General features: G+C 39.4%; 1 protein-coding gene across 2 annotated transcripts; it reads right to left on the bottom strand.

Annotated features, from left to right (window-relative positions):
• Positions 1–1,701: 1,701 nt before the first annotated feature.
• On the bottom strand, positions 1,702–18,244 carry FEM1C (fem-1 homolog C). Of its 2 annotated transcripts, XM_040541260.1 has the most exons (3): positions 18,204–18,244; positions 17,262–17,950; positions 1,702–6,491 (listed from the first exon to the last, which is right to left on the bottom strand). In XM_040541260.1, exons 2-3 carry the CDS (start codon positions 17,803–17,805, stop codon positions 5,182–5,184), a joined length of 1,854 nt encoding a protein of 617 aa, XP_040397194.1. In that variant the 5' UTR covers positions 17,806–17,950; positions 18,204–18,244; the 3' UTR covers positions 1,702–5,181. The 2 variants fall into 2 exon arrangements, with proteins under 2 accessions (XP_040397194.1, XP_040397193.1); XM_040541259.1 differs by lacking the exon at positions 18,204–18,244 and having other exon boundaries at positions 17,262–17,954.
• Positions 18,245–18,829: the final 585 nt, after the last annotated feature.

An 18,829-nucleotide genomic window follows, 5' to 3' on the forward strand; every position in this document is an offset into this window, starting at 1 on the left:
GATCCTTTCTGGTTTTCCCCTTTCCTAATTAAGAGAATCTATATTCAACTCATTAAGCCATCCGTGAAACAAGTGTGTTATTGTGAAAGCTCTGGATCAGCTTTTCTCATCCAGATCATCATTTTTGTGATGATGTTTGTTACTGACTAGGCCTAAAACTAAAGTTTTGGCTCTCTGAAATGAAGTGTACAATGTCTTTAAGGATAGGATTACGACAACTGTGCCTATACAGACCTTTTGAAATTACGATGGCAATGCTCTTCAAAGTCATCCATTCTTTATTTCCTCTTAATAAGGATCTTCTCATAGAGTACTCCACGGCTGAGAACACAATTTCTCTACTTTTTTTTTTTTTAAATGGTGCAAGCAATAGGGAAGACACTTCACAAGCTTGAATAAAATCAATTTGTTCAACTTTCTTGAAAAAGTGTGTCTGTTGTTCATTTATAACAAAGTCTGGCAAGTTACTCATATGCTATAAGCTAACACTACCATTTTCATGGAGTTAATAGCATGACTAACTGCACTTTCTAGCAACTGGCTTAGATAATTTCTACAGATATATAGAAATTGTGTGTCATTCAATTTAAGCCTTTTCCTCACCACTACCAATTACCAGAACTTCAAGGTTTGGGTGGATCACCATTTCACAGTAAGAAAGAGAATTAAACATTGAATTTTGCTTTAGGTATAATTCCTGATGATGTGACAACTGAAGTCTAAAGCTGCAGCATTGACATTTAATTATTCATACTCAATGCAAAAAGGCTCATCAACCAGTATTGAGTAACCCTAAAGAAAACAGATGTATAGACTCAGACAGGTGTTCTCCAAAACATTTTAATATAATCTGCATTTGGAGCCTAAAGGGAGTATGAGCAGAGAAATATGGTTGTTACTCCTTTTTAACATTACTGTTAAAGCTAAATTACTTAACGTAGAAAATTAACTGCAATATTTCCATACATGGAGCTAGCCCTGCACAGGAAATTTGTGGTAGATTTGTGGTAGAATGGAACACAAACAAAATTAGTTAAAACCAAACGAACAGTAACTCTTCATTCTGCCCTCACTGAGGGTTCAACAGTAAGGACAGTCTAGTAGGTCTCCCATTAATTTCCTCAAAATTACTTTGAAACATTAAATACCACTTGACTTTATTGCAGTCACAAAAGATTGAAATTAGTGTTAATTCTATGCAGTCATATTTGTGAACATTTTAGAGCATAGCATGCATTTCACTCTGTATATTTCAAAGCTTGAGGAAGCTCTTTCAACAGTAGTTATATCTTGCCACTACCACCTGGCAGTTGATATAAAAGTGAGGAGAGGCACGTTTTTCCTAGAAAGGTTTTTAACAATTTTTAAATACATTTGTAAGGATTTTGCTATGGCATCCTATTCCTTTTTTTTAAAGTGATTTTTTTTTTTATTTAGTGTTTGGTAAAGATGGAAAGAGTTTAATTTTAACCAGTTGCAAAACATTTGTTAAAAGAGAACTGTTTGAGAACTACAGAAATGTACAAAATTACTTCATATCCAGGGACTGCTGTGAAGTATATATGGAAAACGAACCACACTGTTGCCTTCCATTTCAGAAAGTGCCATTACCCCACACTTAACAAACAGAACAGATACAGCAGGCAACTCGAACCTTGTTACCAGAGTAAGTGATAAAAAAACAGGAAGAGAACTCTAGGATTTGGTAGGAACAGCATTTATTTTTTATTAGAGTACTCTCCATCTACCTGGCTGAAGTATTTCAGTTGAAGTCCAAGATGATTGGACAAAAAATTAGTATTTTTATCCCCATACCCTCCTTCCAATCCCCAAATGCACCTTAAGAGGTCTCAACAAGCAAGGAGGTATCATTGTATTTAGGGAACCACACTTGTAAACTGTTTAATCGATTTTAAAACCTGTTTCACCTCTGCAGGCCATACAATTTTTTCCACAGTGTTCTCAATGTGTTTGTGTGTTGGTAGCTCAGAAAAAGCGCGTTTCATCACAGAAAAGCCCAAATACAAAGAAAAGAAAGTTAAAAATATGACAAAGATTATTTGTGTTCTGAGTGCTCTTTAGTTCCTTGTCCTGACCACAGTGAGTTCAGCTAGCAGTACCACTGTATTTAATATCAGCATGTTTCACTGAAAACATCTTAACGGCCACCTCTGAACAAGTAACAAGAGTTAAAATAAAACAAACAAAAAAATCTGGTCCATGAAACTGTTATCTACTACTGAACTGGAGACAACACCGGGCTGAAACAAGGCCTGTGGGGGCAAATCTGTTATTACCCATTAGCACTGGCCACAGAGGCAGAGGCGTCTCAGACAGGGGCTGCTGTCCTGACCCACCCTCCCGAACAGCAAATCCTGAACTAATCCCCAGCATATTACCCAACACAGGCTCTGTACTGATTTCTTTTAAAATGAAGTAAAAAGTTAGAGAGTAACATAAGCATACGGGGCTATGGAAATGGAATTAAATGCATGAACTCATCCACCTGGAGACCTAAGTCTGAGCATCTGACAAAACCGCCACTTAAGAGTTCAGCAAACAGCCTCAATACTGTGAAAAATTAACTTCTGAATGGATGTGATACACCTCAAGATTGATGCATGCTGGTAGATACTTAGACAGAACTACATACAATAAATCAGTACTTCTATTATGTGTTAGTTGTTAGAAGAAAAGCAAACAGTTAACAGAATAGGCCCTCCCCGTAAGACTTAACAATTTTCACTAGATTTATGTATTTTTAATAGTGATATGCTTTCTCCTGAAAATGTTTTCCACTCAAAGATTTGCTAACAATTAACAATTTTTAGGTTATATTTCTGGACTCAATGTCCAAGTAACTAATTTTAAACAGGATATTAGACAGTTATAAAGATAGAAATTTAAACTAAAACCACTAAGGAGCAAACAGACTCCAGAGTATAAAGCTCTGAAGATCTAAAAATTCCTTTTTCTTTGACCTATAGAAAGAGAAGTATTTTTGTGAACTGCTTTAATGTGGGCCATTTCTACTGTGGCATGATTTCTTAATTACCCCTGCTTACAAAGTAATAGAGAAGCATAGGAAATTAGAAAATAAGGAATATAAAAATCAAACTACTGTTCTTACAAATGACAACATAGGTGGCATGTTTTAATTGTAAGGAATCAGAAAAATCCAGCCAATTGAATAGAAATTTATGGCTGCTTATTTGCAAGAGAAACAGGATTTCCTCGTTCTCAGAATTTCTTACGATGTACACATGGCATGGGACACACATGTGAAAGATGCTTCAAAATACAGTCTGAAAGTGGCAATACAGCGACAGAACTTTCAACATAGCTTTGTTTAAAACCATCCCAGTATGTTCCTCAAGAACAGCTAAACTAATAGGAACACTAATAGGAACCCTGAAACAGCCAAAAAACAAGGAACAGCAAGAAACAATTCTCAGATGCACTCAAGATATATTCCTCCTCAACCTAAATCACAAAAGACAAAAATGTTCCAACATCAAATTAGAAATAAAAATTGAAAATGGCCCTCCTATAACAGCTTCACCTTTATCTAATTAATTTGGCTTTTAAATATATAAAACTGACAAAAGCCTAAACCAACTTGCTGAATTTCTGGAGCAAGAAACCCATAGATACGCTTACTACCTACCATTGAGATGACACCTCAAGTCAACAATATCCAATATGCTAGGCCACTAACCTTGCAAGTAAACTGTATTCTACTCAACAGAACTGAATTTGACTTTAAGACAGTTGCAGGGCTAATGTGCCATTATATATTCTGCTATTAATCAACAGTAAAGTGCTGAATTGTATGAATTACCTGAATCGCACTCACGTTTATGATCTTCAGTTATAGATTTCTTATCAAGTCAAAAGAGCCCTTTCTGTTGTAAAAGCTAAGCTGTTGTGCAAATATTATAAAAATAGGTACTTTAATCGGGAGCTATATACACAACAGAACTTCAGGTTTTCTTTAAGTACAGCTGACACAGTAGAGACATAAAATCCATGCAAATATTTATAAAGATATTTAAAAATGAAGAAAAAGGGACACTTCTATAGAACTTCCAATACCCTGGCGTACAGCCACTTATTATGTTATAATTATATTAGATGATGTCTAGATCTGGACTGAAAAGCATCATGCCACCAACATGCTTTAGTTTCTTTTGTAGCTAAAGTTGATTTGTAAATTTAAACTACAGCATACGTTTGATCTACTTCTCATTAAAGTGTATCATTAAGTTTGAGGTTTAACTTTGAGCAAACTTCACATCTAGTCACATAACCAGCACAAGCAAGACATTAGTGCAAAGGGGAAGGTGTCAGTTGTACATAGCGAGGACTCTTCCCCTAACTGCACGATGCAACAGAACGATTTTCAGATTTAAAATTCAAGTGGATTACCAAGAGAAAAAGGGATTTTCTTCTCCCAAATTTAGTACAAATTTCCAGAGGATCAAGAGGAAAGCAACCTCAGGAACAGCACTCAAAAAAGTCAAACCCAAGTTTGGAGAACTGGTAAGCAGCTCCAAAATTTGTCATGCTATGAAGACAGCATTCTCAAAAAGAGGTCCAAACAAACTGCAAAACGAAACTGACATTTAGGTCAAAATTGGCCAACTGCTGCATAGAAATATGCTCACACACAACAGTCATGATTAAGCCAGTGCATAGAGAAGATAAAAGCACTTATGGTAGTTGCAAATGTTAACAAGTCCATCCAACTTCAACAGTTTAGCAATGAGTCCATAGAAAAAGAATAGAGTAGAGTAGAAATGCTCAAGCAAAACCAAAAAAAGATGACCTTCCAACTGTATAAAATCCACATAACAGTTATAGTATAAAGACATCAGTGGAAAATACTCAACTCAGTCCCAAACACCCAACAGGCAAATAAGACCAGAATAGACAAGCCTTTGGCAGACAATTTTAAGAGTCTAAATATGGCATTACATTTCTAATTAACCCACAAAATATATTATATGGCATATATTAAATACTGGGTAACCAACTCTGCAGATATGATGCTAACAACACTTTAGCCAATGAAAGCAAGATGAAGCAAGCTAAGGGAACGCTGGTGTACCACAACAGTGCTCAAGGAAAACACAGTCACCAAATCGTGCTTCAAAAACAGTATTCTGGGGCTCCGTGCTATCATCTGTGGAGCAAAACAAAGTCCTCTAGTTTTTCAGGGATGTGGCCTGTGTAGTATATGTTATGATTCGCTATAACACGAGCAGCCAGACACTGCAAAGTAGTATGATTTATGGGCTGGATTAAATTTTTTGCTATTTCCTTCTCATCCAGCAAATCGCTGGCAGTTTGTTTATGTGAGTTTGTGGCATCGAAGTGTGAACCTGACTTGATGAGAATATTCATGATGTCTGGATGGTTGTTCAGTGCAGCAATGTGTAACGGACTGTTGTTATCAGAGTCTCTGACATTTACATCAGCACCACATTCCACCAGGATAGCAGTAACTTGTAGAGAAGGGAATTTACAAACTGGGTAGCGACCCACACATGTAGTATTATTGTCAACAGCAAGGTGAAGCGGACTGAAGTTATTTTTCCCTCTAGGCTGAAGCTTAAGAAACTTGTAAATAGTCTGTTTCTTAAAATACTCCTGTTCTGAGCTGCAAGGTACTTTCTCCAACAAGCAGATTAAATGCAAAATAATGGATAGGGCTTTGTTCAACTGTATTGGATCAGGAGGACACTGGGTTTGTTTCATGGCCCGCTCTATTTCTAGAACGCTTTTGCACAGTATGCCCATCAGATCATCAAATGTAACAGTAGTGCCCAGTAGGCCTTTTGCCCTATCCTGCAGCATGAAGGAGAAAAGCTCAGCAAATGACAGCAAACTGCTGGCCGTCATAGGGCTCAGCGGATCTAAATTGTTCTGCTGCATGTCCAAAGCGTATTTCCATAAGTTGATGCAACGCTTAAAGTTTCCAGAGTCTGCATAGACAGCACCTCTGTACCTAATATAGTAGGATGTATCTGGGTGAGAAGGGCCAAGAATACGTTCTCTAATCAATAGTGCCTGCATTCTCATTTCGTCAGGGTCTGCAATAAGATTTTCTAGCTCTTCTGAGCTATTCACCTCTTTAGCATAATCATAGGCCATAATTAGTGTTTGTGGCACAGGTTTGCTCAGGATATTAGTCCTGTCACTGTATCTCATCTCCATAGCTCGCTTCCAGTATTTCAAAGCACCAAGCAGATCTCTCTTTTTGTCCACAAACGTTGCTCCTAGAAGTTCCAGAGCATTTATGCATTCAGCCTTACTGGTCTGTACGTGCTGGGTCAGAAAGTCCACAATATTCGTGTGGCCTGTCACACTAGCTGACAGCAAGGGAGTCATTCCATAACCATCCTTTTCCATTTTAGCACAATACTTGAGAAGCATCTTCATTATCTCCAAACTTCCAGATTCTGCACAATCGTGTAATGCGGTGTTTCCTAGCAAGAGAAAAAAAATCAATTACACAAACAATTAAATTATAGCCTAAATCCAGCCACGTTAAGAGTTAAAAAAAAATGCTTTGACATCTACAGACTATGAAAGGCTTAAATGAAAAGTTAAAATATTTAAGATTGACTAAAATACCAAGGCTACAAGCCAGTTAAACAGATAAAAGTGTTTGATATTATTGCCTGAAAGATTTAAACAGCTCTTAAGATCCTTTTTGTCTCATTATTCCAAAAAAAACAAACAAACCACAGAGTAAAAACAGAATCCTCCCTTACATACGAGATTTTTTTAATCTGCTTTCAAATATGAAACAGAAACCTAAATTTGCTAATCTCCATGTTGTATTTTCCCTTCTCCCCTCATCAAATTTCCTTCCTCCGTATCTCCAGACATAATTAAAAATGTGATCTGCATGAAAATTAAAGCTGGGCTAACTCAACAAGAAGAAAAAAATGTCTTCAGCACAACATGCAGGCATCTATCTTGTGTCTTATTTACATTCAGATTATTCTTCGTAAGCCTGTCATTGCATATTCTCTAATTTAAAGGCACTCCAGTACTAACACTGTGTTGGGATTTCTTGCAAGCACTAAAGCCACTTCATTGAAAATCACGTACACAGCAAATTAGAAAGAAAACATCAGGCACAACAGTTAAATATTTAGCTATTATGATTCAAATAGATGAAAATTTTGCTCTGTTTCAAATATGAGCACTTCACTGGAAAAGAAGAGAAGAAGATGGATAACAAGCTCTCCCAGTCCTCTCCCAACATAAAGCCTCACGCCACTAGTTGTTCTTAAACCACATAATTGCAACCCACCTTGTTGTTTATACATATTATATGTACTACAGATTCGGGCTTACGAACTTTTCAACCTCCCACTAAATCAACAAGAAATAATTAACAGAAGGCTTGTGTAAACACCCACCACCCCCTCCATCAATTTTTCTTATATCATCAGCACTGCAAAATCCTAGTTAACTGGTTATCAGACCATCCATTTCTGTTACACTGCCAGCAAGTTTCTATATTCTCAAACGAGACCTTATGCAAAGGCTGTCTGTCCATTTATAGTCATTTTGCCTTTAAAAACTGAAAGGAAGGTTTGCTAAAACTTCCGTATTTGCATTTTTGGCAGGCTTTTTTATGCTAACAAGACAGTGATTTGCAGTGAGCTTTGCTGTTTCTAGATCTACAACATAACTATAGCAAGTTAGGAAATAAATTCTTGAAATCTTCAGCCAATGTTTGGGAAAGTTTGTATTTGGAGATTCATAGCTTACTAATCTCAACAGCTTAGTTTACCTTCATAGATACCTTTTTTTTTCCTGGGATCTGATCTCTACAATGTGCAATTCATTCTTCTTATTACACAGCCAATGAAACAAACTAAAAGCATGTCTGAAATCTGTCTGAAGAGCTGAACGCTGTATGTAGACAAACTAAATGGAGTTTTACCTCCATTTTGCTTTCTACTAGCACATCTTTCTGCTGTCTTAAATACAATAAATTCAAATACAGAACATTTGAAGTCAGTACATGTATGTCTCTATATATAAGAAAAAAAGATTCATAGTTACGAAATACATTTCAGAAGTAGTTATCTTCCTTTCCCATTTCAATTCTAGGAACCTCCTGTAGATCTATACAAATAACGTTAACATCTTCTAGTTTTCTAGTTTGTGACTTCGTAGCCCCCCCCCCCCCTTTTTTTTTTCCCCAACTGGACACAGTAAGAGGATATAAAGTATGAAGAAAAATCCCACAAAAGCAAAATTGAGAAGTATCTGCTCAAACCACGATGATTGTCCTCATTCACAAGCAGAACCAGATACTTTAGATTCACAATGTGAACTTGTGTTCTTTCTTTTGAGTTAGAGCTTACTGTGTAGGAGTCCGCTTTTATCTGTTGATATGCCCCCAAGACAAGAATATATTTATTGAACACTTTTTTGACAAGTGACAGATAGGTAAAAAGCAGGAGGGTGTGACTGAGGTCCTAGTGGGGGAACTGAGGCCAAGGTCTGTGTACCCATTAGAACACTTTAATCTAAACATACTTCTGCTATCCACAAAAACTTTCTCAAAGCTTTACATGTAAATCAGTCTGCTGCTTCTTCCTCTGACTGGTTTGTGTATCATCTGAGGAAGGACTAACAGCACATTTTAAGACCTCTTTGTTGCTCCCATTCGCAGTAACTATAACAGTGAAAAGGAGGAACAGTAGCTATTCAAGACAGTCTTGATTCAAACACACCAGATACTTTACCTGCCACACTAATCAAACACAGACAAAAGATGTGCAAATTGCTATTTTCAAAAGCTGAAATTAAATAGTTTTTTTGCAGTTATAGCAGAAAGACAACTACAGACATATTTTATCAGTCAACCAGTATTAAGTGCAAGTTCCAAACAAAACAAACAAAAAAACCCAACAAACAAAGGAAAATATCAAATTATTTCATACAGTGAACTTAACTTGCGAAATATTATTTTCCCGATAAATTTTGCAATAGCTGCCAATTATTTTACTATCACTTCTTAAAAAGTAAACAGAGGATGACACCCAACACAAAGTGGCACCTGAAATTATCTACTAGATCAAGACTCGTGAAACTAAATTCAGGTCATACAGCGGCAAGTGATTTTCAAATGTTAATACCTTAGGCAATTATTGTCAGTAATGGAGAGTGTTAAGTCAGTACTGGTTTGCTCACACTACAGCCTCTACCAAGACTAATAAAGATTTCAACAACAAGAACAGATTTTTTCCAAATTCAGATAGATTAAAAGTTTGGCACATGTAGTTTATCAAATGTAATCCCCTCTCTCTGTACCTCTATACCTCAATATTGACAGCCATGAGACCTTTAAATTCCCAAGATGGAATGAGGTCACAAGCAGACAAACACACAAGAGGAACTTGCCAAAATACACACGTTATGCAATTATTCTTGCTGTGCTGGGGAAATCCAGATAAAACGCAACTACAGCACCCAAACTGCTGCTCCCTGGGTTGTCGGCACTTCTGAGCTTTGTGACGGCAGCAAAGCCAGACAGGTCTGGGTGCTGGCTGAGCCGCCAGCTAATACGGCCGTTTCAAGGTGTGTTCAAGTCCACATCCCATCCTTCACAGCAGAGCTCCAGAACACTGAAATTGGCACCCGTTTTCTACCTTGAGGTCAACATTTTTAGGAAATTAAAAAAAGTCGTAACACAGAAGTATGTTAAAGACAGATCAGGCAAAATGCCAGAGCATCACTGGAGTTCTTACAATTGCTTCGACTATTAATACACTTTGCTGGCTTTGACAATTGAATCCATGGTAGCTATTCATACCACACATTGCAGATCCATCACCATATAAACTCTTGAAACTCTTACCAGTTGCCAGGCTTATATGCTATGACACATTAATACTGCAAAAACCCACACACATTAAGCTTAGCCATTGTCTGGGTAAATTCAGGTCCAATCCAACAACTTAGTATGTCACTAACTTACAGCGCAGCCTTGCAGGACATGTGGGAGTATGCCTAGAACCCCAAGAACTTCATCACTCTTTCCAATCGGACTGTCCTTCATTAAAAAAAATAAATTAATTTCTTAGTATTACAATTGACTTAAACAGTAGTTACTGACAGCGTTACCAGAATTAGGGTAATTTTTTCTAGCTACTTACACTGCAGTAGCCCTTGGAGACCAGAACTATTTCTAACAATGTGAAGACTGAAAAAGGAAGACCATCACCACTAATTTTTAGCCGCTGCACCTCACTTAGTTTGACTGGATGGTGTAAATACAGCAGTAGGAACGAAACACTGCAGTATTTGAGAGATGTTGCAGTGGCCTTAAAGATATTACTTCTATGTTCCAGATACTGCCCAGGAGTTGAACAGTTCAAATAAATTAACCATTATTATGAATTTAAAAATTTCATCCATTTCAGAAACACTATCTGGTTTACAGTTACAGGAATAAACAGTGGCTAAACATTATCTATGCATTTCAGAAGCCATAACTTTTGTAATGTATCTACTGCTGTATTAAAAAGGAAAAAGATTGAAAGTAAGAAAGTTATTTGAAAGTCATTCTCTGATAAGTATTTTTCTAAGGGACAAATAACTTGAATTTGACCAACATCTTTGTTATGTGGTTTTGTTGTGGGTTTTCTTTATTGTTGTTTGTTGCTTTTTAATTGTGCATGAATAACTCAAAAAAGAATTAAATTTTGTTAAACTATTTTCCATTCTGAAATAATCTGCGGGAATTTGATCACATATAGAAGACTGAGCCTTTCATGCTGCTTAATAATCAGCATCATTCTTGCATAGGAATGAAATTGGACTGGCAATGTTACAGTAGGCATGGTACTTCTCTGCTAGGAATTGAATGCCAGGATACTGCATAGCTAATACTGTTTACAAGCTGTTTCTATCTGTATTAAAAAAAATCACTATTCACATTACCTAATAACTTGCTCTAATTAAGAAGAGCAACAAAATGAAAAGGGAATAACCATCACCTTCAGCTCTCCCAAATGTTTCAAGAACAGATAAGGGAAAAAGTTACGGTCAGTTGACACCATAGCTGCACATTTCATTCTTTTGTTATAGTCCTTCTTTAAAAGTATTATGAACATTACACAATCACTACTATGTATCCCAGATTTAATTACCTAATCTTCCAGTATTACAAAAAGCTAATTGGGGTGGGGACTCAAATTTACAACGAGGTTGTGTCTTTCTGTTTCAAAACAAGTAATTCCCAAAACAGACTGGTAGCTTGTGACACAACAATGAAAGAAAAAAAACAGCAATTACACAAAGTGATTTGACTTGATTTGCAAACAATATCAAGTACCTCCACTTCTTTATTATGTTTTTAATATATATAATATTACTTCCTTATTTAATAAATAAATAAATAATGCCTGATCAGATTTCTGGGTAGTAAAATTTATTATCAGTCTGATTTCATATCCGGGATCTGTTCCTGAAAATAAACACTGAGCTGTTCAACATCAAATAGAAGAGAAAAAAGATTTGATTTGAGTGACTGACCAGTGTGTAAAACTAGTCAGATACATCTATTTTAGCAGCCTTGCAGATAAAATTAATCACTCTTTTAAAAGTGAAGCTGTTCATGTAACACTGATTTTCAACACAGTACTGGAAGCAATTAAATCATTCAGCAGCTGTACTTTTGTTTTTTTAATATGTATTGATACATACATACAAACATGGACAGTGCACAAGAAATCCCTTATACATCTTTACACTCAGTAAGCATAACAAAGAAAAGCTGAAGGTATGTCTTCCCTTTATGAAGAAATCAAGTAAAAATTGCAAAGCATTGCTAACCTCAACAAGCTTTAATCTACTTTCTATGTTCTGTAAAAGAATAATTGCTCCCCTTGCTCACAAAATTATTTCAGGATAACTTGTATTATTAAGATTAACAACACAAAGCTCATTTTTAACCGTTTAATTTCAACATAATCTCCTTTTTAGTTGAAATAAAAAAGATTTTTGTTTAAACCCTTTCCTTATTTAATCTTATTTTATTTACAGACATTTTTACTGAAGTTATTTCACATACCATCACACACAAAATATCCACAAAATTCAGTGCACTGTGTCATGCAATATTAACCAAAAAAAGGAAAAAAAAACAACCAAAATAATAACGAAAAAAAAGGCACAGGACACTTTTAGAACAAGGCTTTTTTTTTTTCTTTTCCCCGGTGAGTAAAAGAGATCCTTGCTTAGCTTTTGTTTCCCCAAAAAATGAATCTTGGCAAGTATACAAGACAAAAAAAAAACTCAGAAGAGAACAAACCTGTCAGACTCCTTAATGTTTACTGCAAGGGAAAATTAATTATTTTTAATGCGTACTAAACCACTCTGATCGTACAGCAAAAAGTGGGAATCTACCTAATCCCTGTATTTCTTAGCCTAATTCTGTAAAAGATTTTCTCCTTCTCAAGAGGCTTGAGCATTATGCTTTCCAGTCTCCCACACGAACAATAACATGGAAACAGCAGTAGCCCTTGTCACAGCACCGCTGTGTGTATAACCTTGATAAACTACCTGCAGTGACTGAGGTCCGTATGCTTCCGTAGTTCCCAAACTGAGCAAGCAAAGCGAACAAGCCTCATCCTTCATGCTATGTTATAAAGCTATTCTAATATACGCTATATATGCTAATATGTGCTATATGTAGTATAACTTAACAAGATTTTGAATTGCAGTGTTATTTTGCATTTTCAGAAGGCATGCTTTCCTCCAACTGCTACGGTATGGTAGTATGGAGGACCATAAATGACAAAGAAACTGTGCTTTTGACTGAGCATTCCTGTGCAGATCTCAAGAGGATCCTAAAGGAATGCCTTGTCCAGCAGTTCTTACAGCATTTTCTAATATTTTGGAGGGTGAAAAACTAGTCTTTTGGCTAGCAGACGCGTCTGCTAACAACAGGAGGGGGACTAGGTTAGCGAAGACCATCCGTTAAATACAGGAATATGATGCTGAAGACAGAGACCACATTCCAAGCGGCTGAGCAATGGAAAGAGTTACAAGCCATGTTCAGAAAAAAAAACACCTCCCTTTCAAGTAGATACTCTTTTCCCAGAGTCCTTATTCCCCGTGCCATTAAGACCATCCAGGCTATCGGTGCTTGTGTACCTTATCTATTATTCAACTTGTTAACTCCAGAAAAGAAAGGAACAAATCTACATTATTGCAGCAGGCCTGGAAGAGGAGGGTAAAGAATAATGCAGATTATCAAAACGTGCATAGTCAACATTCATAATGCAAGACCTATGTACTTCTGACTCCAGACAAAAAACACAGGATCACTTTAAAATGGTCTGCAAGCAAAATAATTTTGGGGGGCAATTACAAAATACTTTGATTTAAATATAAAATCCAGTTCTGACAAACACAACCCCATGTATATCATCAAGAGAGCCCAAATCTGTAGTCTGAAGACATGGCCAAGACTGCTACCACCTGAATTACAACAGTAAGCATTTTTCTCCCTGTGCTGACCTGCTGGCCTCAAGACGACTGCGCACAGAAACATCAGTGAAACTCTGTACTGAGCAATCCAGAGGACTTTTCCTAACACGGTAAGCCAGCACTGAACTTACAGATTGCTGGCAAGATTTGCCATGCAGGTGAACAGAAAACCGCACGCAGGCAAAACGCAGAAGGTTCTCTCCTCACCCAGGAGGGTCACCTCTAGGGTTCCACCTCCTCGGGAGAAAAACCTCAGGTTTCTGCTGCTGTAGTATTTATTAGTCGTGTTGTTCCTCCTTTTAAGAGCAACTTAAGAGCTTTAAGAACTTTAGGATGTACGAGGTTTTTTTTAATTTTTTAATAATAGTTAGCTGTTTTAGACATTATTTTATACCATTACAACTTGTTAAGATTTGTTATTTTTAGTTTATGGCTTCTCCAAACAGGAATAACATCTCTGAGAAGCCTCTGAATTAGGAAGATCAAGCTGAATTAACTCACTTGGGAAGTGTTGCTTTGGCTGTTTTTGCTTTTACAAAAAATAAGAAAAATAAAAGATACCTGCAGATATATTTGTTATTTCCCACAGTGCTAATAGGAAAAAACTACCCTTCTTAACCCACTTATGACTTTTCCCCCCCTCGCTTGTGTGGTTCGTGTAACCTATTTTTTTTTCTTAATCTTTTGTTTTCATTTTTGTTGCCTACATTCTTCACAGAACTTTCGGGCAACTGTGAGAGTCAGATCTGCACAAAAGCAGATCAAAGCTGACAAAATGCTCATATTTTAAATACCGAACTATGGCCCATTTTTCCCAGTACTGCACTTACATACCCCAAACAACCTGCTACCGCCTTCTTCCACACCATCTCCTGAGAGACAGCGCCAGACCTACAACTCACCTCACTGTAGCCTGTTATCTGACTCAGACTCTGAAGTCTTTACGAAAGCCCTAATCACAGCCTAGATGTACTTTCGCACTTCCCCAACTCTCCTTCAAGAGCCTTTGCGTTCTGAATTTCAGTAGTCCTAACCACTGTTGCAGGATTTTACCCATATTTTAGAATTAGAATTTCACTAGATTTTTCAACTGATCTTTTACACCCTGCCTCAGCAGTCATCCAGATTTTTAGTAATCTTTGACCATACCTATTTTTTCATCTGAATGTATTTTGAAGTTTCCCTGGAACTACTAACATAAACGTCTTTATATCTTTCCCAGCCCTAGCATTTCCCAGTTTTGAAAATGTGAATAAAATCCTATCTTACAATATCAAATTCCGGTGTAAAAAACACAATGGATGGCTCAAACTCTTTCCTGGTTTTGAGAATAACTGGAAAACAATCTGTAATTATCTCCCACAACAGCACTTTTCCAAACCTACCTCTACGAAAGCTGCATAGCTTTGTTCCTATGAAGAGCTTTGTAATTCTAATTGCTGAAAAATTTCTACTATGTAAAACTTTTACTTCTTTCACAGAAAAAGGCTTTCCCCCGTGAATGGCCCAGGAAAGAGCCTGTCTAAAGTTCAGATACAGGGACTGCAACAAGTTTTCCTACTCAAAAGCAGACCACTCAAGTTCTCTTTACCTCCCTACTACACCACCCCTATGCTTTGCCTGTTCTTTAACGAACAGCTGGAAGAAGCAAAAAATGAAAATAACACAGAGACTTTGAGGTGGAATATGATAATGTAGAACAAATCCTGATGGAAATACTCATTTTGAAACTAACAGCTACTGAGCATTTTTTGCAAACCAAAGTTCAGAAGGTGAGCTGTTGAGCCTCAGCCACCACAACACCCATACCGCTGTAAAATTTAAGGCTACCCTCTTTGGCTCAGTTCTTCGTCTTTCCGCAGCTAACATTCACTTTCAGGTTTTACACTAGTTACTTTCTCTCTTCCTCTACCTTGTCACTGCTTATTAAATAAGTTCAGAGATCAGACAGTACGCTCCTGTCACGTGAGAGAGGATTTCCAAACACAAAAAGGCAGACCATACCTGACCAATAGGTATTATTTACACACATCCATTTGTGCATTCTGCAGTTCAAAATATAAAATGAATTTTAATGATCTAAAACATATCCAATCCAACTTCTTTATTTTTAATCAGTAAGGATCGATTATACCTTGGGAACTTTTGGTTATGTGCTCAAAATGTGAGTCACACCAGAAACTAAAATAAGCATAGAGAGGAAGGAATTAAGATAATAAAGAAACTGAGAGCAATAAGAAAATCCTTAGGAAAGCACAGCTGCCTTTCAGTGTTTAAGCAAAGAAGCAAAAAAAAAATTAATGCTGTAGAAAAGTAAATAAGAAGGACAAGTAAATTAAAGCCTACTCTACTGACACAAAATGAAAGGAAAAAAGAGCCACAGATTTTTTTTTTTCCTGTTACATCAGACACTTAACAGCTCTGTTCTACCCATACCTATCATATGAAGGAATATATTTAAAAAAGGATGCACATTTTATGCTTAGCTTGTTATTCCACGAACCCTGTCTAGAAAAATGACATTTTTGTCCTATCACAAGTCCATGATGATTCATAAGCAAACTTAAATCCTTACAAAGGAAGATTTATTTTGCTCTGCCCACCTCTATGACAAATCGGTAGTTTATCTTGCTTTACATTAACCCCGCATATCTGATGATTTGCTGAAAGAAAGCATACTTAGCTGAGCAGCTTTTTCAAAGAGATCACCCTCACATTTGGCATTTAACAGTATCATATAATAATCTAGAAACAAAGTAAATTTTGACATAAATTAACTGTATATTAACCTGTTACACATATAATTTAGCCTTAAACAGACAAAGTATTATGCTACAGTAAGGTGTATTAACAGATTAGTAACATATATAAAAAAAATAAACTGCTGAAACACAATCCTGCCTCAGTGAGTTAAAAATTAACTGTAACCTGAAATACTTGGCATGTTTTTTAGGCCAGTATTACATTCACATAAGAGTCCGAGATGTTAAAAAAAAAAGTGGTTAAACCAAGGAGCCCACATAATTACAATCACAACAAAGTGAGAGAAATTGTCACTTTGACAGTATAATTGCAAAACAGGGTCAGGGACATGTCCTTCGTGATCTGTGCAACCCTGGAAGTCCTTCTGTTGTAGTCATAGTCACCTGAAGCCTCATTTCTTTAATCCTAATACATGTTTTTGTTTTGACGTGGAAGAAGAAGGGCCCTAAAGGATTCAAGAATTTGAAGGGAGAGGTGGGTGAAGAGCAAAGTAGTTATTCATTTCCAAAGTAGAAAATATTTTTTCTTTTTTATGCGTCTTTCCCCATTATAGTCTTAGTGGCATAAGCCAGTTTTAAATACAGCTTGTTTGTTTTAAGAAACAGCACGAAAACAAGAATATATTCTCATATATGCTCATATATTGGACTGTATTACAACACAAACATACAAATGTTTACACAGCAAAAGTTTATTAGCTTTTCCCATGTTCGTATGACTTTTTAAGAATTTGAAGCTTAAAATTAATCAATTTAGAAAGAAGTTACAGCCAGTGTTAACAAGGAAGTATGCTAAAAAAACAGTAAAAACATGGCTAAATACACACTTCATCTCTTACTCATCCACATGATGAGACTAGAAGAATATTTTTGGGTCCTCACAGCCTCCTAAAGGAGGAGTTCTACCCCTTTTTGCCACAAAATATAACAATTAACTTACCTTACCTGAAAATAAAGCAATTAACTTACCTTTAACACTTTTTCTGTTAACATCAGCGCCTTTTTCAAGCAGATACTGAGCAATTTCTTTGTGGCCTTTGTAGCACGAAATCATCAAGCACGTATGCCCGTGGCGGTTCGACACCTCCAGGTCTGCTTTGTGCTCCACCAGGTACTTCACTATCTCCAGGTGGCCGTCGAAGCAGGCAGCTCGGAGCGGGGTCGAGTTCGTCAGGGTCGTGTTGTTGACAGAAGCACCGTGGTCTAGCAGGCACTGAACCACCTTCAGGTGGCCGGCAGCCGACGCTGCCCACAGCGGCGGGGCTCCCTCGATGGTCTCGCCATCGAAGTTGACCGACCCGCCGACCTCTATGGACGCGGCACAGTGCTCCAGCAGGTACTCCACCATCTCAAGGTGACCGTAGCGGGCCGCCATCAGCAACGGCGTGGCCCCGTTGGTTTTCTCCGACACCAGTACGGCCACCTCCTCCCTCGTTTTGCTCGCCAGCAGCTTGGAGAGGAGCCGCAGCTTGCCATCGCGAGCTGCGTTGAACACGGCGGTCTTCAGATCCATCTAGCCTGCGCCCCTCGGCTCCGAGCCCGGCGACCAAGGAGCCTACTGGCGGCACGCCCGCCGCCCGCCGCCTCCTCTCGAACGGGACATGGGGGGGGGGGGGGGGGGGAGGCTCCGCGCCGGCCCCCAGCGGCCTGCCGACGACCTGTGGAGCACACAGACGAGTCGCGACGGCCGAGTCACGACCGGCGAGTCGCGACCACCAACGCCTCCCCCCCCCCCCCCCCCCCCACGGCGGGACTCCCGCGATGCGCCCCGAAATGGCGGCGGGGAGACGAGGGACCTGCAACCTCCGGCTCCCCCCGGCTCCCGGCCGCCGCCCAAGCCCAGGATCCCTCCCCGCCTGACCCCACCGGGCCCCGCCGAGCCTCGTGAGGCGCCCCCGGGGCCGCCGTTACCTCCCCGCGGCGCCGCCGCCCGCCTCACAGCACAGCGCCCGCCGCCCCCCGCCGGCCCACCATGACAGCCCGACCGCCAGCCGCGGGTCTGCCCGCGGGCGCGGCGCAGCCCGGGAGGAGGGGGGGGAGCCGGGCCGCCGCAGCCAATGAGAGAGAGGCGCGGGCGCCCGCCAGCCAATGGAGAAGGGGAGGGGACGGGACTACGCCGCCGCTCCAGCGCGGCGGGCGGGCGGGCTGCCCCGAATGGCGGCGGGCGGGGCAGGGCCGTGAGGGGAGGGGAAGGGAGCCGCGGGGAGCGGGGAGGCGCGGCCGAGAGGAAAGGGGCGTCGCGGCTGGCGGCTCCTCGGGGTCCGAGCTACGCGCATCGACACGCCGGGCTTCCAGAGGGTCTGCTAGCCCCGTGGGTGGCGGGTGCTGCCGCATCCTTCCCCCAAACACCGCCCGATTTCGAAAAGGCTGCGGGTGGAGGAGGACGGACCAAGCGGGGCCGCCATGGCGGGGCGCTCACCTCAGGGCAGCGTCCGGGTGGGAGGCAGCAGGAGGGGCTCCTCGCCTCATGGCCGTGGCATTAATGGGCTGCCTGCCTGGTGTACAGCTCGGCATGGCTCTGCCCTCCTGCCCCACTA

Source organism: Cygnus olor, chromosome Z (assembly GCF_009769625.2).
Source record: "Cygnus olor isolate bCygOlo1 chromosome Z, bCygOlo1.pri.v2, whole genome shotgun sequence".
NCBI lineage: Eukaryota > Metazoa > Chordata > Aves > Anseriformes > Anatidae > Cygnus > Cygnus olor.